The sequence below is a fragment of the Mytilinidion resinicola genome (assembly GCF_010093595.1).
Source record: "Mytilinidion resinicola strain CBS 304.34 unplaced genomic scaffold BDZ99scaffold_29, whole genome shotgun sequence".
Lineage (NCBI taxonomy): Eukaryota > Fungi > Ascomycota > Dothideomycetes > Mytilinidiales > Mytilinidiaceae > Mytilinidion > Mytilinidion resinicola.
In genome coordinates this window covers 92,685-113,759 of record NW_022985465.1, presented here as the reverse complement: position 1 = coordinate 113,759, position 21,075 = coordinate 92,685, and the positions used below count along the sequence as shown (strand labels likewise).

The following is a 21,075-nucleotide window of genomic DNA, read 5'->3' as shown; positions in this document are numbered from 1 at the left end:
AGTTGGGTGGGCCACTAGCTTGTGCGGGCCACTAACTTGTGGATTACGTTATCGGCGATACGCCATGATCTACTGCACCACGATATCGAGCTCATTGGTTCAAATTAGCCTTTCGTAGCGATCAAACGCCATTGACACACAGCAATCACCTCCTTAGCTGGCCACGGGATGTGTCTAGACCCCCCGATGGTGCGCCGGGTCGTGCGAAAGGTGTCTAGAGGCTGCAGACCCCCCGATGGTGCACCGGGTCGTCCTGTCTGGCGGGCCGGCTTGGCATGCAGCTAGACGTCACCGGCATGGGCACCCCAGCGCAACCTGCTTCGAGTGGCCAGTCGAGGAAGACGCAAGGAGTCCTGCAAGGAGAGAGTACCCCAGAATGGAAATAGCTCTGCACGACTCACTAAAGTGATTCGTGCCATAGATGTTCTGGGCATTGATGCTCCCTACGCCCCGCTTCACTAAGTCTGCACGTTTGCCTTGGTTCATGCCCAGCATCTCCATCTGTGCCATATGAATCCCGCAATCGCCGTTGACCCTTTTTCTCTTCAGCTCCCCTTTCCACCGCGCAATATCACCCCGTTGGCACCCATTGAATCGATGAACCATCCAATGACTGGCGTAGAAAACCTGGGAGCGTCACAACCCAGCCGTTGCTACGAACCCGCTCCAAGAACCAAACAACGCGGAAACTGCAAGAAGGTGCATGCCTTTTGCGAAGCAAAGAGGCCATGTCATCGTTGTGTGGAAACTGGATATAAGGTACTCAGCCCTTACAGAGCACCGCACGAGAAGATCTCGCGACTGACTCAAAGATAATTTTAGGATTCATGTTCCGATCCACCACACATTCGCACCCCAAGAACCAAACCATGCGGAAAATGCAAGAAGGCGCATCGTCGCTGCGAAGCAAAGAGGCCATGTCATCGTTGTGTAAAACTTGGACAAAAGGTACTGAACCCTTACAGAGTACCGCATGAGAAGATCCCGCGACTGACTCAAAGATAATTTTAGGATTCATGTTCCGATCCACCACACATTCACACCCTAAGAACTAAACCATGCGGAAACTGCAAGAAGGTGCATGCTCGCTGCGAGGCAAAGAGGCCATGTCATCGTTGTGTGGAAACTGGATATAAGGTACTGAACCCTTACAGAGCACCGCACGAGAAGATCCCGCAACTGACATTTTAGGATTCATGTTCCAATATAGAGCATAAGAGGGATAATACCCCCTTCTCAAGTGGTTTACAGTCCTTTCCACCACGGATTTTCACCCCGTTGACACCAAGTGCATCGATGAACCATCCAATAACTGTTGAAAAAGATCCGGGAGTGTCACCACCCAGCTATCGCTACAACACCGCATCCGACATCGAACATGCGGTAGGTCAGGTCGCCAATGATGAAAGTGGTCTTAGTGATACTAGTGGTCTTGACACGCGAGCGGAGGACATGCTGGTCGTTGGGGATGTAGTCCGGAGCGACAATGCGGTCAATGGAATCGAAGTAGCACGAGAAATTAAAGTATCAAGAGGGAATAGGAAACTGCGTTCTTGCAAAGACAAAAACGTCGATAAGGATCTTTTCGAGATCATCCATCGAACACTTACTGGGGCGCCGGAAAAACCCTTCTCTATATGGACGCTTATTTCTTCGTGTACGCTCTACCCTCTAAATGCTAGGTCTTTTACTAACCGTTGCAAAGATCCACAGAAAGATTGCCCCCGAAATACTCATGGAATCACCAATAGAAACTACCTTCAAATGCATAAAAGGAGGCACTCGCAGGGAAAATTCAAGTGTCAGTACTGTCAGAATAGCTACCAATTTCAATCCTCTCTTCAATACCACCTCGGCAAATGTGCGGCGGCCAAAGATACGACCTTTCTTACCGCAACATCCGCCCCCAAACAGGACCAATTCGATAAAGACTCAAGCAGCAACGGAAATCAACACGGTGTGGCCTTCCATGGCTACCAAGGGGACTTCCACAACCGTCACCAAACCGACGACATCACAGAACAGCAGATCCCAATTCCGTTGAGGGACTCACTCTCTGATCCTAGCAGCAATGGTCATGAGGTAAACGGGTGTAACTCCAGCCAGATCCCACCGGACTCCTATAACCATTACCAAACCGGCGACATCACGGAACAGCAGATCGCAATGTGCTTTACGATGAACAAAGAATTATGCGCAAGGAACTACAACAACATCGCAGAACAGCAGATCCCAATTCCGTTGAGGGACTCACTCTCTAATCCTAGCAGCAATGGTCATGAGGCAAACGGGTGTAACTCCAGCCAGATCCCATCGGACTCCTATAACCATTACCAAACCAGCGACATCACGGAACAGCAGATTCCAATTCCGTTGAGGGACTCACTCTCTGATCCTAGCAGCAGTGGTCATGAGGCAATCGGGTGTAGCTCCAGCCAGACCCCATCAACGGACTCCTATTACCATTGCCAAACCGGCGACATCACGGGGCAGCTCCCAATGTGCTTTACGATGAACGAAGAATCATGCGCAAGGAACTACGACAACATCACAGAACAGCAGATTTCAATGTGGCCTGCGACAAACGAAGAATCATGTGTGAGGAGCTACGAAGGGGACTCGTATGACTTCCACAACCGTTGCCAAACCGGGGCCATCACGGAACAGCAGGAGCTGCTCAGTCTCGGCTCAGGATGCTGTGCTGGGTGAGCGCATCCGGATCCACAACCCCGGATGATAGTCGCTCGTGTATGACCCCGAGTGAAAGCCCATGCTCGCACGAATAAGCTTCCTAACGCCCGAGTCTTTCGACCGAAGGCCTTGGCGGCAACATACTCCAAGGGTCTCAACCATCGCGAGCGGCAAAGAAGATCATTCTTGCATCGTCAAAAATCCGCGCAGACTACATGCCCGAGCCGACGGCGGTCATGCACCTAGGTCCTGAGAGAGCCGACCAGGCCATAAATATGGCACCATTGCCCGCCAACACTCAGCTGGAGTACGAAATCTTTCTCGCAGGCGGATCATGGACGTACGACCTCAACACCGCAGCTAGCGACGACGCTGACGACAACAACGACGGGGACCACGCCGACGACGAGGACCTCGCCGAGAGCGGCACCGGTGACGAGGACCTCGTTAAACATTACCACCAGATCAGCTCCGTTCCAGACATTGCTGCAACCGGTTCGCCGAAACCGCAGCCACTCCAGGACAAGAGCCAAAGAGCCATGGTTGCTTAAGGACACTTCTATGGAGCCGCCCACTTCCACAACTTCTATAGAGTTGTCGACTTCAAGCTCCATCGTTTACAGGCCCTTCAATTCATCCTCGCTCTTATGAACGCCCCCGTCTATCGGTTTACGCCCCCCTCTATCAATACGCCCGTCTATACTTTTTGCGACTTCCACGAACCCGTTCCACGTACCCGTTCCACGAACCCGTCGGCTCGGACGACTTCCTGAGGCAGAGGCAGAGCCGATAACTTAGAAGTAAGGTGGCAGAGCTTTGGAGGGTATTACGTTATCTGCTATAATATTGGGGTGTTTGGATAGTAAAATAGGGGCTTCGGTGTTATCAGTATGTATTTTGGAGGAGTTGGGTCCGAAAAGGTAGCAAAAAATGAGGGTGGAAGTACCACGGTGATTTCTGAGGAGATTCCGCCACGTTGACCCGTGCTGAAGAAATTTGCCATTGATACTATCTCATCGTGGTCGTCCGTGACGGGCGTTGAGCCTCGCCGCTTTCCGCGAAATTTGTGTCGGGAGTGGCAAAGGCCTCCAGCTGGTTGACATGCGGGACCACTACCACCGTGATGTCTGAGACGATTCCATCACATGGAGCGAGATTACGTCACGCGAAATCTTCTCAGAAATCACGGTGGTATCGAGACCATCAAGCACGGTATTCTGGACATTCACGAGATCACCAATTTACGCTCCTCCATCATGGTCGTCCGTGACGGTGTGGAGCCCCGGATACTTGCGCCGGCGAAGTTGCAGCAAGGCCCGCGATCTGGAGGTTTAGCCAGTGGCCTGGGTTTGTGGTGCGGCATTTGACTGGGAAAGCAAGGAAGAGGCCGAGGAGAATGCTGTTGGGGGAAACAGGCAGAAGCAGCAGGTGCTCACGTATTGCACTGGCGGGATTCGGTGTGAGGAAGGGGCACGGTTCATGCAGGAAGCGATGGCGGGTGTGCAGCGACACGATGTGTCTTCTCCGCCGAATGCAATACGGCATCGCTCGAGTGCTGTAGGCAAGGCGGGCCCGAGTCGGGGCCCCTAGTCACCTTCCCCGGGTGGCCTATAACCTAGTTCCCCGCCCCCGCCATCCCTTCCTGCCCCTCACTTTATTGGGCCCTTGCAACTGTAGTAACGTCCGAAGAGTAGAGGAGACAGAGGCTTTCGGGATTGTATTTAAGCAGTAGCAGTAATCCGCATCTCTAGCAGCAAGGTTGACTTGTCCCCTTCTTCCTCCAATGTCCTACCCACCGCTTGCGTCCTTTGACCCCGGCCCCCAAACGCGACAGTGGTATGGCATTCTGCAAACTAATCCACTAGTGAATGATGGACAGCAGCGCTATCCACAGCACCAGCATCTACCACAACCAGGCACTGCGGACCAACATCTGCCACAACCACGCATTGCAGACCAGCGTCTGCCACAACTACGCAGACTAGCACCTGCTACGACTAGGCATTGCAGACCAGCGTCTGCCACAACCACGCAGCAGCGTCCGCCAGAACCACGCACTGCAGACCAACATCTGCTACAGCAACGCATTCCAGACCAACATCTGCCGCAACCACGCATTGCAGAGCAGCGTCTACCGCAACCACGCATTGCAGAGCAGCGTCTGCTACAACCACGCATTCTAGACCAGCGTCTGCCGCAACCAGACATTGCAGAGCAGCATCTGCCACAACCACGCATTGCAGACAAACATCTGCTACAACCACGCATTCTAGGCTAGCATCTGCCGCAACCAGGCATTGCAGACCAGCGTCTGCCACAACCAGGCATTGCAGACCAGCGTCTGCCGCAACCACGCATTGCAGACCAGCAGCGAGGCGCAACGAGGCCAGCTCAAGGTGACCGGGAGGGTACAACAGCAAGCGCAAACCCTCCACCAACTTTGTCCACTCGGGCAGAGCTAGCGGCACCGGTCGCTTTTCCATCTACTCTAGCCCAGATACAGCCTGCGAGCCCTGGCATGTACCAAAGTAAGTTAACGTGTCCATGCTGTATATATATATGTATATGCTTACATATCATTAGCACAGAGCCAAGAGTATCGCGTTGATGTAGAGGTAGACGTACAGAGGGTTCTGCAAAATCTCTTTTATACTTGGGACCAGCAGTGTCTTAAGAAATTACTCCCAGACTGGATTGACATGGCGGAGCCGTCGAAATTCCATCAGTATCCGTACCGTGACTATCGAAAAAAAGCGACTCCAAGTGAGAATCTGTACGCTCGTCCAGAGTGGTGGCCAGTGCGTGCTCGACACTGCAACCCAAGTGATTACAGGTACACCCATGTTGGTAGGCAAGACTTTATACGCTGCTAAGGGAGATGGAGCTAACATTGTTCGGCTGTAGAACGGGTCTATGTTGCAGAGGCCTTATTTCGTCTCCGCGGCCGCGGCAGCACTTGGATTCCGCGGCTTGAATGCAGCTCTTACCGCACTATTCGCGCTATAGCGGGAGTCCAGGACGCATCCCACCCTATATGGGGCACTTGGATGGAGATCCATAGAATAATAGGAGTAGAAGAACAGTTCTACCAGGATAACCCTCAGTACACAGGCAAGCTACATACGCTAGTTCTTTGCTATCCTCCTAGCTAAACCTATTACTCATACATTGATATTTTCCAGGCATCCATACTCTCCAGAAGGTGAACATGCCGATGCAGCCTTTGCTCCATAAACCTTACAGGCAGGTACTCGACGAGTCTATGCGTTTGAGATGCAAGACGAGTTCCAACAGTACTGCATCGGACGCCAATGATGAAGCAGCCCACGCGCAGGTCAACTACGCGACGCAGCCCACAATCAGTCCCGCGAATACAGCTAATCTTGTCGGTGTGGACCTGGGGTACAGGGACAAGCGGGGCGTGCTGTCACTGGGAGATTTCGCTCAACCCAGAGACATGGTCGGGAATCCCAAAAACATGGGCTGGCATCCCAGAGACATGGTCTGGCAAACCAGAAAAATGGTCTGGCAAACTAGCAGTATTGCTGTCATTCCCACGTCGTACTAACGCTGTGCAGGTCATGCGACGGCATCATTATCCTCCTCCTATTGCTCCTCCTCCTCCTCCTCCTCCTCCTTCGCCTGCTCCGCCTGCTTTTCCGCCAACCCGAGCGTGTCCGAATGACGTGAAGGCGAGCCGAATGGGCGCAGAGTCGATGATGTTGCTTTCCCGGGAAGGGCCTACCCGTTACTGAGAACGGAGATGCACGAGGCTAGTTGGGGTTGGTCGTTGTCATCGCGATGATTTGCCGGATTTCGGACCGCTGGCGTTGGTCGTGTAATGAGTGAAGGGTTGGAGTTTACGAGTGTCATCACGATGATTTGCCGGATTTCGGACTGTTGGGGTTGGTCGTGTAATGAGTGAAGGATGAGAGTTTACGAAGTTTACGAATGTCATCGCGATGATTTGGCGGATTTCGGACTGCTGGGGTATTATCGTTAGTAGTCATTCTGTAATAAGGGGACTAGTAATCTCACACCCCCTAATTCCTCCACGCACACCCCCTTTTCGCTATTTGCACACCCCCCATCTCGTCTGATCTCCTAATTGGCTGGAGCGGCCGGGCCGACTCTTCGGAGTTTCCTCTCGTGCTCCTCTTAGAAGTGAATGAGCGAGCGCAAGCAGCGATGCAGGTGGCAATGCAGGTGGCGATATAGGTAGCAATGCAGGCGGCAATGCAGGCGAGCCAGGCTTAATAGAAAGGAGCCTCTACAAGGCGATGTTTTGATAGTTTCGTTTAGCTATACATACGGCATCACATACGGCATCACGTGCAGCATCACTTACGGCCTTACGTACGGCATCACGTACAGCATTACTTACAGCTAAAGGAAACAGAAAGGATAAGCTGCAAAACGGAGAGGCTGTATAGCTATACCGATTTGTATAGCCTTACGTATAGCCTCATGTACAAGCTTACATACGGCCTCGCGTATAGCATCACGTGCAGAGATACGTAAATGTGAATGCCCGGAGGAAGCTCCGCGCTGCTCCAAGCCAATTAGAAGGTGGTGAAGCGCCAAGAAGGGGGGGTGTGCGAATAGCGAAAAGGGGGGTGTGCGTGGAGGAATTAGGGGGTGTGAGATTACTAGTCCCCCTGTAATAATGCATACACGGTAACGTTTTTTCTCGGAAGAAAAGGACAGTGGTACCTGCACACCCCCTTTTGGTAAAACCACACCCCTTAATTCGGGTAAAACCACACCCCTCCCTCTCGTCTGATCTTTTGATTGGCTGGAACGGCTCGGAGCTTCGTCCGGAGCTCTATTATCACGTGCATCCGCACGTGTAGCCTTTCTCATTCACTTAGGCGTGCGTAATCTCGTGCGTAAGCTCGTACGTGAGCTCGTACGTGAGCTCGTACGTGAGGCTATACAAAATGGAGAGGCTATACAGCCTCTCCATCTTGCACAGCCTCTCCATCTTGCAGCTCATCCTTTCCGATTTGTGTAGCCTCACGTACGGCCTCGCGTACGGCTATATCGCTATACCGATTTGTATAGCCTCACGTATAGCCTTACATACAAGCTCACGTACAAGCTCACGTACAAGCTCACGTACGAGCTCACGTACGGCTGTATATACAGCTGCACAAATTGGAAAGAATGCGTTGTAGAACGGAGAGGCTGTATAGCCATGCCGATCTGTATAGCCTTTACGTACGAGCTTATGTATAAGCTTACATACGAGCTCACGTACAAGTTCACGTACAAGATTATGTATAAGTTTATGTACAAGATCACGTGCAGAGAAATGTAACGGTGAATGCCCGAAGGAAGCTCCGCACTGCTCCGAGCCAATTAGAAGGTAGTGAAGCGCCAAGAGAGGGGGGGGGGGTGCTTTTACCATTTAGGGGGTGTGCAGGTACCACTGCCGGAAGAAAACACCAGCATACCTTTTTGCCCGCGTTTTGCGGCTGGAGCACATTCCAACCGTACGACTCGTGAAGCAATCAAGGCTGTGTAACTATCCTTCTCCGTCTACACCGGGCACACAAGTACACTACGGGACACCCGTCGCATCTAAACACGGAGTGTCGTGCTTTCAGCTGGTTGTTGATATTTCCGATCACGTGAGGTAAGAATTTGGAGGACAATACATGTCGATTCTATGTAGAAACCTAGCTAGCCTATATATACTTGTAGGAGAGGCCCGTACAGGCCTAGCATACGCTAGATGTACTGTAACAAGCGTGCCTACAGTAGCTCTATGCATCTCTTGTCCATACGTCACGTGCACGGCGGCCGAATATCAGGTGTTTCGATGGCTCGCTCCAGCACATTTGTGGCATGAATACGGGGACACGGGAAGCCTTCCACATATGGAGTATGCTTCGGCAGGCAGTTCCAGGTGATTACGGTTGCTATCAGAGGAGACGGCGCGAACGAGAGAGGAAGCCTCGCAGCGGAATGGTGTCTCGATGGCTCGCTCCAGCAAATTTGTGGCATGAATACGGGGACACGGGAAGACTTCCACACATGGAGTATAATTCGGCAGGCAGTTCCAGGTGATTACGGTGGCTATCGGGGAGGAAGCCTCGCAGCGGAGTGGTGTAATGTTTTTGGGCACGGCCGCGATCGATCGACCCGATTACAAGATAAAGATGAGATCCTTCCCGATCGCGGGCCGTCAGAGCCAACCATACTATAATAGGTATAGTCCTCATCGGCAGCGCCATTAGTCCACAGGTCCCTTTGGGAGTCAAGAATTTGGGGCAATAATAAAAGCTGGCGCCCTAGTGACGACGGCCTCCTTTGGCTCTGGAAAACCTTGTGGTTGGGTGAATCGTATCTGTGCACAACGCCTCCTAACTCACGGCCCCGAAAGTATCCCGATCTCTGGTATTCTACGCGAGGGGAGATCTTGGCAGGAGTATTCTATCCAGGCTTCAGCCTTCCAGCATTGGAAGCATTATGCAAGCAGATCAAACGCAAGGTGCAGTATGGCAATACTCCCCTCCTATTTCACATTGCCCAGGCTTACTAAGTTCTACGCCTCCATAGATGGCACTGCCATTGTCGAGCGCGACCTCCGTTGCTGCCACTGCCGGCGCAACTGCCCCGCGAGCTCCTAACATCTACCTCCTACCCACAAGCGCGCAATCAGTCATAGAAGATATGTTTTCCGACACGTGTTCCCGATTCGAGTCCGCATTGTCTAAGCTGCGTCAGTCCGAGCTATACCAGGCAATAAAGTCTGCCCGGGCTGGCTCCGTTAGGACGAGGCTCGCGGCTGACCACCTCGATTTGCCGATAGAGGCCTGCACTGCTGTCATCGAATCCCATCAAGACGTCTTGCTTGCGCGGGATCGATACTCCAGTCAGACGGAGGACTACTGGAGTAGGTTCAGAGTCGATTCTCGAGTTGAGACTCTCGATCTCCGGCTCCAATACACACTCTCAGTTGAAGAATGGCGTGGTCGCTGCAGCGAAAGGCTAGCCGACACGTTAACATCCGTTCAAGGTCCGCTCAACACCGATATAGCTAGAATGGCCACTCTTGCGACAGTAGCGATGAGGCTCTTTTTGCCACCAACTCAAACGACACATACCTCTGAAGTTGAACCATTCTTCTCAGGCATCATGTACCTCCATTCCGCGTGTACAAATGACCCTATATCGCTACATCCTGCAGTCTCTGTGGGCGAGCGGTGCTGCGACAAGTGCGATAGTCACTACACACACCAAATGGCATCAACCAACCAGTTCGGTTCCCGTGTGGACATATATTTGGCCGAGCTTGTGACAACGTACTTATGAATCAGGGGGCCTGCCCTACCTGCGACTTGGAATTGTTCCCCGGATCAGATATCTGGGGAAACTGTGTCGCGGAAGCGTATCTCACCCGGCTCGAGATTGTCACGGGATTTGCGATGCTCCGAAACCGTATCCGCATCGTGTTTGAGTCCGCACAGAAGGTGCGCGAGAATCTCAAAGCTTTCTACCGTCACAAGTCCCCGAACTCCGTCGTTGATTCTGCACACTTGCTGAAACGGTTCACAGCTATTGTAGACGGCGCCCAGCTATATGTATAGCTAGCGCAGTGCAGAGAGGATAAAACAACCACGTCGAGTGCTTGCGGGCCTGCCAGGCTGTACTGGAGGATCGACGACTGCGTTTCATTTCCAATTTTTTTGGCATCAGCATTACTATACTCAACCTTCTATCCGCTCAACTCTGCTAACACTCGCCATCAGGCCAGCGAACAGGTCTCATCCCCTAAGCCCCTCTCCCTCGATACTGCGGTCGCAACCGACTGCGGTGCCTGCGACGACACGTTCAACGACAAACTCACAGCCATCTACGAAGACAACTACGGCCGAGCGGCAGGAGAGATCTTCTAATTAAGCCAGGAGGAGGCCAGGATCAAGCAACTCCATGATCGCATCAACCGACTTGCCATAACCACTCTCTTCTGTAGTCTCTTCCTTTTCTTTGCTCTCTCTCTTTTTCCTATCCTATTCCTGTCCGGGGCAGACATCCACTCCCTCTACCCCTTAGACTCTCTTGGCATGACCGCAGAGTCGCCTGCATTTAAGTATCCCGCTTCGACTAATACCCTCCTCTTGCTATGTACCCCCATTTTCGTTTATTTGGCGTTAATGTGTCGCCTCCGGTGTGGGGAGTTGGGGGGCTTTTCCTGTTTTCGGTGTTTTCTTATGTCTTCCTCGGGGCTTTTAGGGTTAGGGGCTTAGGGGCTGGTGTTGTGTCCAGCTCAGGGTAAGGTGCACGTCCAGTCGAAAACGGGTGGCAGTCACTGCCACTCACGCATTCTCAACCCCTAGTAACCCAGTGGAAGATAAAACATGCCTTATGGAGTTTACATCTACAGGCAAATTTCAGGTGTAATCGGGGTGTTTCTTGGGCTACACTAAATACTAGTTGTCTCTCGGATAGCACACGTGTACTGGATAATTTCTGTGTCAATCTCGCAGTAATACATCAGGTATATCACGACCCATTTGCCCCTGTCGGCACCTAGTTCGGTCTACCAACACAAGTTCGTGCTGCATTTATTGTTTGAGGATACGAGGGGTGGGAGCGGCTGGTCCCGTGTCGATGTTCCCATTATTCGACTCGCATTTCATGGGCGAAAACAAAACAGCAACGGAGACGGCCTCGTGTACCAGTGGCCTAGGCGCGCATCTTTCATCGCCACCGATGGTAGGGCCTATTTAGAAGGCTTCCGATAGAGTCGTATTGCCTCTGTCCTGTGTCCTGGGGCAGGCGGTGAGTAAACAATCGAAACGGCTGGAGAGCTGAAAGACGCGCACGACCGAGTTGTAACGACCATTTGCTAGCCAATCGCTAGGTGAGCTAGGCTGATTCTTGATACGATGAGGCCATCTACGCCGCTTGGGAGAGCGATACGCGGTCCTCTCGGAGACGCCGATGCCGACGGGCTTCGAGTTCATTCGTCCTCCCTGCAGAGAGCGCCCTTGCACTGCTCGCTGAGCCCACTACGACCATTTCCGCGATGGATGCGGCAGTTATACAGGCTCTTCGTTCTCGGACGGCGGTGTCGACCGCCGGGACATATAAGCGACCCTCAGTCCGGATGGAGCTACTTCTTTCAAACTCCTCACGATCAGAGAAGTCACCAGACATCCACACCAAAAATGGCCTCCTCTTGCAGCACCTCTTTATTAGCCCCTTCATTTCCTATGAAAATCGTTCCATACGTTCCTCGGGCGCCCAAGCCCAAGCCAAAATCCAAGGTCAAATCAACGGCTACAACCAAGACGGCAGAGCACAGCCGTTCAGGAGTTGGCTCCTTTGAAGATGATGGAGAATGGTTCCATATCGACGATTTCCCAAGGCCGAACTCAGATGCATCGCGCTCGCTCGACCCGGCAGTACCTGCTCTGCTCGGAGCTGCAGATGCTTCTGGTTTGCTATGCTATGGTATTACCCGCCCATTGATCGTTGCAAGCCAATAGAACCGAACTAACACACGGGAGTAGACGTGGTCGGTGGTCTCAGTGGCGCCTCTGAATTAGAGAAGCCTGAGCATTACCAGTCTGGCCGGGAATCGCTTAATAGAGGGACGGACTACGCTACAAGCGTTGAGAAGGTGAATTTGGCTGTGAACGGTTTTTTTGACGGAAGCAGTCGAAGTAAGTATATGAGTAGATTGAGGTGCTGACTTACTAATTCGCGATAGAATTTCCTTGAACTTTGCAGAACGACGCAACCGAAGAGCACCACAGCACGCAAGTCAAACTTAGCCACGGTTACCACGCGGCTGCTAGCACCGAAGGATACCGTGCTGGAGAGCATGGCGACGCAACTAGCATGCGCGCCCTCTCCGTGGGGGATATGGAGGGTATTCGTCATGGTGAGTAGCGTTCCAGCACCGGTTAAGGAGCCCGTTTGACGTCTTCAACAGAGCCATCGCTGGCAGAGGACGAATCCCCTTTTGGCGACGTCGACATGACGAGCAGATCGCCGTTAACATGCAAACGAACGCACCGTTTATCTGTTGACACGATAATCTCCTCGGCGGAAGTGCCGGACTTTACGTCAGAACCGGAGCTGGAAGACTCTCGTTTGGCAAAGCGGCAAAGGTCTGAGCTACAGGCAGAGAGCCTTATGCTCGATCATGTGCCTAAACCTAGGCCAACGCACCTGCCGACTCCCAACAGCCTAAATTGCCGTTCCAGAGCTAGCAATGAGCCTAGTCCTGGCCCTCTTGACAGCGACGGCCAAGGCGGTGGTGCCGGAAGACTAGTCCCGCACCCAAACAACCTTGATGGAGACACTGGCGACGATGGCGCACATGCTCGGGGGACAGTCGAGGAGCTGCTCCATTCCTCTCCCTTCGAAGGAGTAGAGAGTGATCAAGACATCGATCTAGGTTTAGAGAGGCGTGAAAAGAATAGAAAAGGCAGTGATGATGAAGCTGGGGAAAGCCACGAGGACGAACTCGGCCAGGTCGATAGGTGTCCAGTAGACTTTCGGTAAAATCTTTGCAACGAAGTAAACATAGCACTCGTCTAGTCCAGAAGAGCGGGCGCGGCCTATCACGAACTACTCTTAGGCGACGAGGCTGGAGCACGATGCCTACGAGAACATCACGAAAATGTAACGTCATCCCAACCCTGTCAACTGTCCAAGCCCAGAACGGATAGCACGACTTGGTCTTGCTCCCCACGAACATCCCCTCCAGGAACGAAGGCTGGAGGTGGAGGCCATGGACCCAACGCCAACATGGTATATCAGATAACCGATCTCACGCATTATTATGTGCCAGAGGCTTGTCGACTGCGACAGCGACTGTGCGTTGCAGTGAGTTGGATTTGTCTATCAACCCGATAGCCCAGTATCACAAGCTCCTCAGTGGTAAAGGCAAAGTCATCCGCATGGCACAGCGATCGCCGGATTCATGGATGCTACTGGGGTACCGATATGGCGATGGTGCGTCAGGCGTATGTACCCGCGAAAGCCCGACGCTGCTCAATGCAAGCAGTCCCCTCAGTAATGCTGCCAGTCATGGCACCGACTGCCCAGACGGCAGGGACTAAGAGTACGAGGATGGAGAGGAAGGCCCAGGCGAATACAGATCTCATGCTGCTAGTAGTGGCCAGCGACTCGGCAGAGACGATATGCGCTTCCGCAAACGAACGCATGTACCGTGGTTGGAGTCGGACGAACTGCGGTTACTCGCGTACAAGGACATGGATATGAAGTGGAAGGATATATTTGAACTCTTCCCAGATCGGACGCCGGGTGCAGTACGGACGCGCTGGCACATGCTGCGTGGGAACGACCCGTCACTACATCTACGCCGTCGCCGAGGAAGTGACGATGCTCGGATCGACGGAAGCGCTGCATGGCATGATCATGCGGCGTCAGTTCATGGCGAGGTTGAGGCGCCGTACTTTCTGTCCAACCGACCCCGCTCGCCCGATTTCATCAGCACAAGAAAGCGGAAGAGGGACGAGGACATAGCTGCTGAGGTCGAAGCCGATCCTGGGGCTGCAGCTATTGCTGTTGGTAGCGACTGGCTGGAGGACGCGGCGATTACGGATATGACATCAGATGCAGCTACCAATGCGACATCTACAATAGCGCCCAAACTCCTGCGTCTTCGGCGGACTCTCTGACATTATTCAGAGAATCGATCCTCGCTTGATGAGAGACGGACCAGGCGAATGGCAGATCTTCCCATCGTTGTCACTGTGACCTTCACGTCCGCCACGTCCGTCGCATCCTTCACACCCTATCGTGTCCATCGCGCCCGTCGCGTCCATCCCGCCCGTCATGACCTGGAGCACCCTGTCGGCTATGGCGGCCTTCTGGCCCGGCTCCGCGCCGGCCTGGAGGACCTGGAGGACCTGGAGGACCTGGAGGACCGGGAGCGCCGGGAGCACCGAGAGCACCATCGCGACCATCGCGCCCTTCTAGCCCGGTACTTCCGCGCCGGCCTGGAGGACCTGGAGGACTTGGAGGACCTGGAGGACCTGGAGCGCCGGGAGCACCGGGAGCACCGGGAGCGCCATCTCGACCATCGCGACTATCGCGACCATCACGACCATCACGACCTGGAGCGCCCGGCTCACACTGTAGACCTCGGGGACTTGGAGGACCTGGTTTTCTACAGATGCAGCATGAGATGGCAAAGAGCAAAGCCAACACGCTTAACACCACCCCAACAACCCACACTTCGGATTTGAAGTTTCCTGTAGTGGATACCGGAGACGGAGCATAATCAGTTGTCGCTTCCACTGGTGGAGCAGAGCGCATTAAAGTAAGCGTACTTGCAGTCACGGAAACTTAGCGTAGATACGCGAGAACATGATCACCAAGTCTAGTTCCCACGACAAACCGATTATCCTTCATATTCTAGGTAAAATACAGGCAGTGAGAGGTAAGCAATCAAAATCACACTCTCGAGGTGCACTATTGCAGTTCTAGCCAAGAATAAATTGAAACTCGAAGGCTATTGTTTGGTGGGAGGGTACTCCTACGGTTATTCTGCACTTCTCGACTTCTTATTTAGGACTAGAGACTGCAAGCAGCATCGCCGGCAAAAGTAAAATCCGGCTGGCGCGCTTTCGAAGCAACGACAAACACCACGCACGCTTCCACTAAGTACCAACCACGATATCCACATACTCTATGACGTCCCATTCGCGCAAGCGCACAAGTCCATTCTCCCTCTACGCCCGCCAAAAAGCCTCGAAGCAGACGGACGCAAGTCGCGTCTTCCGATCTGACGCCAATAGCCGTCCGTTCTCGATGTCTTCCAGCACCAGCCAGGATCGGCCCCCGCAAAGCGGCGTCGACTCCCAACCACCCCCACTGCCTCTCTACACAGATCCAGTCGGCACCATCCGCGCCAGCCTCCACGACCACAAGCTCAAGAAATGGGGTCTCCTTCTCTACCGCTGCGACTACAGCTCCGACGAGGCGTAGACCTCGCTCCTCGCGACCGTGCACGCGCAGATGCAGCACGGGCTCGAGGTGCTGAAGGCGCCGGATCTGCTGTCTTCGATGAACATGACGGTCCAGGAAGACCGCGCGACGCTGGACGGGGCGAGCGTGGACACGGTGCGCGACGTGTTCAAGGCCTGGGTCGAAGGTGATGAGGCGAAGGAGGAATTGAGCGAGGCGCCGTACCCGGGCCCGTTCTGGTACGCGCGCTACACGTACTGCGTCCACGTCGATGCGGCGGCGCTGGAGTCGGTCGCGCGGGCGGCGCTGGAGGATGCGAAGCGCCAGGAGGCGGTCGCGCAACGGGCAGAGGCGGCGGGTAGGCCTGTGCCGCAGCTGCGCTCGCGGGATGTGGGGCGGATTGGGTTTGTGAACCTGGTGCGGCTGAGGCTGAGAAATGTGGTGGATGATACTGGGCCCGAGGTTGATCCTGAGGACGAGGAGCATGATGAAGACGAGGGAGACGAGAATGCTGTTCGGATTCCGCTTGTGAGTCTGGATCCGGAGAGGTATGCGGAGCTGTTCAGTCACGCGACTTTTGACGGGCTGAGGAGCCATCGGAGGAAAGGGGATGGGGTGTCTTTGGTGGGTTAAGGTTGTTGGACTTCCGGAAGGCGATGATGGGAGTCTGATGCGATGGTAGGGCTGGGATTGCGGAAGGACTGATGGACTGTCACCGAGCATAAGTTTCTCGCCTCGGTTACAAGGCGGGTTTTGCCAGAATCGGAGGCGTCTAAGTGGGAAGGTTTGCTTTGAGGGCGGGAAATCACCGTTTAGCGTCGTAGGGTTGCAGGTATTGCCAAAAGGAATCGAGAAGGGAATCCACTATGGGGGTGCTATCTTCGCCCAGGATAGATCATGGTTTTCCGTCGAGCTGGGTGTTTACTTCTTAATCACTCAATGGGGCCAGCAGAGACAGCTTGCAAACAACGAGCAGATATTTTGAAACAAGCAGAAATCGCTAGACAAGCCGTAACCGGTGAAACATTGCAGTATTCGGTGTATCTCCTACCAGGCGAGTAAGCTGGGTAATTATCGACCTTTTTTTATTCCCTTCATGCCTCTAGCGCCCCCAACTCAGCCTTCAACGGCCCTGGGGACATGCGCGCGTATTCGCAGACCGCTCGCTACATGGTGGGCTCCACGGCGATCCGACCGCGGATGCCTATCTCTGTCTTTCATCTGTCTTCCGCGTATCGAGCTGCAAATACTGCATTCTTCACTCCACCTTGTTTCATACGAGCTACTTGTCCATCCCCATCTACCTAATGGGCTTCAACTTGCACAAGAGCGGATGCTTCTGCCAAAGCGTGTACACCTCCTGGTTGGTCCAGCCCTCACTCTCCGGCAGGAGCCCGATGTCGAAATTGACCAGAATCTTGGACAGGATGATGCGCATTTTGTGATACGCCAAACTGGAACTCAGCAGTCAGCAACAGTCCAACGCATGCCACTTGGGGAGAGGGATAGTGGCGATCTTGGCGGGTACTCACTTCTTGCCGAGACAGTTGCGCGGCCCATACGAGAAGGGCTGCTGCGATAGTCTTTCTCGACAGGATATCATGCAGATGGTCTGGGGATCCTTAATGGAACCCCTAAGGGAGAAATCCGTCGGTTCGATACACTCACTGGCGGAGGGAAGGGATCCCTTTAGTGGGTGTATGGTGTGAGTTTTCTAGGGGTAATAGGCTTGCATTATTACTCTTCTATCAGGAATCCGTTTAGCCATCGTAGGAACAGCACGGCACGCCTTCAATTGTTTGGCAATGATAGAGCCTCTGGGCCCCAGACGACGTTGGAACCTATCAGCCACTCGTGGCGCTACCCTTGCATGGATGATAAAGTGGCGCAGATCAGCCTTGAGCTGTTTTCCATCGAGGGCAAATTTACTCGACCCCAGTCTCAACACTCCCTGTCGAATACAGGGCCCAAAACTGGGTTCCAACGAGCTGCTCAGTCTCGGCTCAGGATGCGCTCACCCAGCACAGCCACAGCTCAGGCTGGAGCATGAGCAGCTGAGTTTCCTGAACGGGAAAGGAAATTGCTTGGGTGCACATTTGGATATCGTACTAGCTGTTATACAGACCACTTTAGGCTTAGCATATTCTTAGAACCCTTCTAATCACATATCCTGCACGGACTGGCGGCTGATATGGAGCATCATATTCTGGCTTCGCGATTAATTGATTGAAAGCCCACAAGCAAGCGGATATAATTGGCAAAACGTGCACCCTCACCATGCCGTACCTTCAAACCCCTTGAATCTGCCCAGCTAGCTGTGGGGAAGGGATTCGACACTTCCTAAAAACGTCGCTACCTAACCAATCTGTTGCCTGATAGCAAGAGTAACCCAGTTCAAGTTGGCGGATTAAGGTACGCAACCACGTGACTTTATGCCATCAACGCAGACATCTCTCGAGGATCTTCTCTCCCTTATTGAACATCGCACAATCGCACGATTAAGCTGGTCGCACGATGGAGCAGATGGCACGATTGAATTGCTCGCACGATTGAACTGCTCGCACGATTGAGCTGGTCGCACGATTGGGCTGGTCGCACGATGGAGCTGATCGCACGATCGAAGCGCGAGCGACGGGATGGAAGGAGGATAAGGGCGTCGTTTTGCGCGGCTTGGGGAGGTAGTCTGCAGATATGTTGGGCAGAGCGGCGGCTGGGTCAGCCAATGCTGTCGAATTCCCGTGGGGACGGGCGCGTTTTCGGGACGGGCGCGTTTTCAGGACGGACGGGGCGATGCTGGCCAGCAAGCCATCCGTAGATGGGCATACAGTGTTGCGTCGGGGTTTATAGATGCCGACGTGCCTGACAAGGCAGGAGCACGTCATACTGGGACTAGCGCATTCCTCTGGCTTGGCGTTTGCCTTAGCTTCGGACTGGCGCTAGTCAACCCTCAAACTCGGCGGCAACATATGAGTGCTTCCACCCTCCGATATCAATCGATATGGCCTGTGGTCCAACGGATTTAGCCGCTCAAAAGAGACGGCGTAAATCATCTCAAGTTAAACGTAAGACGTCTCGAGCTTTTGCCATACTGTACTGACTTTCGCAGCGCAACAGCATCGGGGTACCAGCAAAGGCACGCGACGTAGTTCACGTATCGCAGCGCAACAGTCGCGACGTAGTTCACGTATTTCAGCGAAGCAAGAAGCACGTATTCGCCAACTACCACTATTGCCAATGATCTAACATCGCTTGTGCAGGATCTCCCGAATTCACAGCAAGTCCAGAAAGGACTCGTCAGTACAAGAAAGCGAGCTCAAGACCCCGAGACACATACATCGACGGAACGGCCAAGAAAGCGTCTACAAACTAGAAATAATCCCCAGATGAAGTCTGACGAATACGCGCAGAAAAAAAAGCGTCCTCGAGAAGACGAAGTTGCGTACCCACCTGAGCCGCCCTCAAAACGAGAACGAACATCTTCAGCGGCATTCAACAAGGCTCGGATCAACTTTTGGACGAAGAACAACACCTGGCCGGCAGAGGACACAATGAATCGTTTAGGAAATCTTGTCAATGATGCGCGTGCAAGAAGACGATCGCTTAGTCGCAAACGCTCAAACACCAGCTTGAATACGGAGACGACCCAGACACAGAGCAACCAACAACCGCGGGACCAGACGAATGCCCCGTATAATCATCCTATGTTTGAAGAACAACTGAAAGATTGTGGTAGCTTTATGGACGGTTACAAGGAAGGCATTACTGCTGAAAGCACTAAGCTTTGCGAAGCGCTCCTAAATGCACTGCAGCCGCCACCTGAACATACTGTGTTCTCTGACGATGAAATGCATAGGAAGACATGCAAAAGGATCAGAGGCGAGAACGAGACTAAGGTAATCCGCTACATTGCAGAGCTCATTGTTCCTTCACCAGAGAAAATGGCCGATGAGGGAGCCGACCACCTAGATATTCTCCGAGAGACTACCAACGCATGCTGGACTAACTCTATCCCTTTCCTCAACCGCTCCGGTTCACGCCCTAGTCCTCGTCCGCAGCCAGATTTTAGCGTTGGATTCAAAAGAGATGCTTTCAGTCGAAAACAGCTTGAGAAGCTGCAACCTTATACCGGCGACCTACTTGTTAATTACTCCTGGTTTGCAGCTATATATAACATGTATCTTCCGTTTCTTTCCAGCGAAGTAAAATGCGGAGCCGTTGGACTGGACATTGCCGATCGACAGAACGCTCACACTCAGTCTGTTATCTTACGTGGTGTATACAAACTTTTCCGCTTGGTTGGTCGAGAGAACGAGCTGCATCGAGAAATTAATGGGTTTTCAATATCTCACAGCGATGTGGATGTGAGGATTTTCGGCCACTACGCTGTTATTAATGGGAATGGTGTTGAGTTTTACCGGCATTCAATTGCAGAATTTAGTATTGCACCAACGATGGAGGAGGATAAGAGGTGGAAAGCAAACACCTTTGTCCGCAACCTCTACGACTTGTGGGTCCCGAAGCAATTTGAAAGACTCTGCTCCGTCATCGACAATTTACCGGCTGACTCGAATTTTGATGGCTCCGAGCATGATCAAGAACTGGCTTCGTCACACTCAGGGCTGTCCCAACGACTTGAGGAGTACAGCTTAGCCAATGTGATACCCGATACCCAGTCAAACGAACAACCAGTTACCCCAGAAATAACCCAAACTAGTTCCAGCAACAGCAAGAAGGCAAAGAGAAAGCAATGAAAAGGCAATGATTTGCATCTCACCATCCGCGTCCGGATCGGTTACATCTCTCGCGACAGACATCGAACCACTCGCCAGCTGCGAATCCCAGCGTGTCCGGCCAAGTAACGGCATCCGAAATTCGAGATGTTTTCTTCTTCCATTACGATTTTGCTGTGATTTGTTCTTCAGTACCACAATAAGATGAGTAAGAATACTAATTAGGACTGCAGAATTCGAGGTTACTGTATGGGCTGATTTGCCTATAGAACTTGTTGCTGGCGTTGATAAAATTGAGATTTGTTAACTCTTTAAGGTCTATTGAAAGTAGAATGCAATCCAACCCCCCTTGTCGCCTACGTTTGCGCAGCGTTGGAGCCGACTCGTAGCCCCAACGGGCAGTCAGAGAAAGATTAAAAGGTGACGAGCGGCCTTCGCTACCGACTTCGATTTGGGCGGGCTCGATTGGGGCGCTTGTTGACGGTGCTGGCGGTGCTTCACCTGTGGAAGGCGTGTTGTCGCGCGTAACCTAACATCGTCATCCTCACCTCTATCCACCTCTTTCTCTTTCTCCACCGTGCTGCCTCCCTGCATCGCCAAATTCAATTGACGTGCACTATTTCACCATGTCAAAGCCAGCACATGCCCACGGGCCTGTTCCAACGAGGGTGCTGGAGCGAGAGATGGAATGGTGATG

General features: G+C 53.0%; 9 protein-coding genes across 9 annotated transcripts; 8 read left to right on the top strand and 1 right to left on the bottom strand.

Annotated features, from left to right (window-relative positions):
* Positions 1-485: 485 nt before the first annotated feature.
* On the top strand, positions 486-3,484 carry BDZ99DRAFT_548108 (uncharacterized protein; the record flags this gene model as incomplete). The annotated part of the gene is made up of 7 exons (XM_033726909.1): positions 486-759; positions 823-948; positions 1,012-1,137; positions 1,192-1,657; positions 1,706-2,705; positions 2,804-3,186; positions 3,315-3,484. Exons 1-7 carry the CDS (start codon positions 511-513, stop codon positions 3,482-3,484), a joined length of 2,520 nt encoding a protein of 839 aa, XP_033569849.1. The 5' UTR covers positions 486-510.
* Positions 3,485-4,953: 1,469 nt separating this feature from the next.
* On the top strand, positions 4,954-6,036 carry BDZ99DRAFT_176727 (uncharacterized protein). Its single transcript, XM_033713019.1, has 4 exons — positions 4,954-5,219; positions 5,275-5,538; positions 5,596-5,934; positions 6,015-6,036. The coding sequence occupies exons 1-3, from the start codon at positions 5,210-5,212 to the stop codon at positions 5,841-5,843; spliced, it is 522 nt and encodes a 173-aa protein (XP_033569848.1). The 5' UTR covers positions 4,954-5,209; the 3' UTR covers positions 5,844-5,934; positions 6,015-6,036.
* On the top strand, positions 6,037-6,550 carry BDZ99DRAFT_176728 (uncharacterized protein). Its single transcript, XM_033713020.1, has 2 exons — positions 6,037-6,214; positions 6,270-6,550. The coding sequence occupies exons 1-2, from the start codon at positions 6,149-6,151 to the stop codon at positions 6,444-6,446; spliced, it is 243 nt and encodes an 80-aa protein (XP_033569847.1). The 5' UTR covers positions 6,037-6,148; the 3' UTR covers positions 6,447-6,550.
* A 1,829-nt stretch (positions 6,551-8,379) lies between these two features.
* On the top strand, positions 8,380-10,595 carry BDZ99DRAFT_548102 (uncharacterized protein; the record flags this gene model as incomplete). The annotated part of the gene is made up of 5 exons (XM_033726908.1): positions 8,380-8,880; positions 8,941-9,187; positions 9,256-9,891; positions 9,924-10,280; positions 10,449-10,595. The coding sequence occupies exons 1-5, from the start codon at positions 8,699-8,701 to the stop codon at positions 10,593-10,595; spliced, it is 1,569 nt and encodes a 522-aa protein (XP_033569846.1). The 5' UTR covers positions 8,380-8,698.
* Positions 10,596-11,870: 1,275 nt separating this feature from the next.
* BDZ99DRAFT_548099 (uncharacterized protein) lies at positions 11,871-13,950 on the top strand (the record flags this gene model as incomplete). The annotated part of the gene is made up of 6 exons (XM_033726907.1): positions 11,871-12,141; positions 12,216-12,368; positions 12,452-12,589; positions 12,641-13,211; positions 13,374-13,539; positions 13,570-13,950. 6 exons carry the CDS (start codon positions 11,871-11,873, stop codon positions 13,936-13,938), a joined length of 1,668 nt encoding a protein of 555 aa, XP_033569845.1. The 3' UTR covers positions 13,939-13,950.
* A 1,379-nt stretch (positions 13,951-15,329) lies between these two features.
* Positions 15,330-16,659, top strand: BDZ99DRAFT_468564 (uncharacterized protein). The gene has a single exon (XM_033721281.1). It carries the CDS (start codon positions 15,700-15,702, stop codon positions 16,279-16,281), a length of 582 nt encoding a protein of 193 aa, XP_033569844.1. The 5' UTR covers positions 15,330-15,699; the 3' UTR covers positions 16,282-16,659.
* A 289-nt stretch (positions 16,660-16,948) lies between these two features.
* BDZ99DRAFT_526982 (uncharacterized protein) lies at positions 16,949-17,251 on the bottom strand (the record flags this gene model as incomplete). Its single annotated transcript, XM_033726189.1, has 2 exons — positions 16,949-17,102; positions 17,181-17,251. The coding sequence occupies 2 exons, from the start codon at positions 17,249-17,251 to the stop codon at positions 16,949-16,951; spliced, it is 225 nt and encodes a 74-aa protein (XP_033569843.1).
* Positions 17,252-17,364: 113 nt separating this feature from the next.
* Positions 17,365-17,972, top strand: BDZ99DRAFT_176691 (uncharacterized protein). Its single transcript, XM_033713018.1, has one exon. It carries the CDS (start codon positions 17,454-17,456, stop codon positions 17,796-17,798), a length of 345 nt encoding a protein of 114 aa, XP_033569842.1. The 5' UTR covers positions 17,365-17,453; the 3' UTR covers positions 17,799-17,972.
* Positions 17,973-18,646: 674 nt separating this feature from the next.
* On the top strand, positions 18,647-20,399 carry BDZ99DRAFT_491919 (uncharacterized protein; the record flags this gene model as incomplete). Its single annotated transcript, XM_033723131.1, has 3 exons — positions 18,647-18,710; positions 18,755-18,856; positions 18,928-20,399. 3 exons carry the CDS (start codon positions 18,647-18,649, stop codon positions 20,397-20,399), a joined length of 1,638 nt encoding a protein of 545 aa, XP_033569841.1.
* Positions 20,400-21,075: the final 676 nt, after the last annotated feature.

Excerpts from the sequence above, each read along its gene's own strand:
- BDZ99DRAFT_176727 (XM_033713019.1), top strand. Across the intron at positions 5,539-5,595 it reads TTACAGGTACACCCATGTTG|AACGGGTCTATGTTGCAGAG; the intron begins GTAGGCAAGACT and ends GTTCGGCTGTAG.
- BDZ99DRAFT_176728 (XM_033713020.1), top strand. The coding sequence starts at position 6,149 with ATGGTCGGGAATCCCAAAAACATGGGCTGGCATCCCAGAGACATGGTC. Across the intron at positions 6,215-6,269 it reads TCTGGCAAACCAGAAAAATG|GTCATGCGACGGCATCATTA; the intron begins GTCTGGCAAACT and ends AACGCTGTGCAG.
- BDZ99DRAFT_468564 (XM_033721281.1), top strand. The coding sequence starts at position 15,700 with ATGCAGCACGGGCTCGAGGTGCTGAAGGCGCCGGATCTGCTGTCTTCG.
- BDZ99DRAFT_176691 (XM_033713018.1), top strand. The coding sequence starts at position 17,454 with ATGATAGAGCCTCTGGGCCCCAGACGACGTTGGAACCTATCAGCCACT.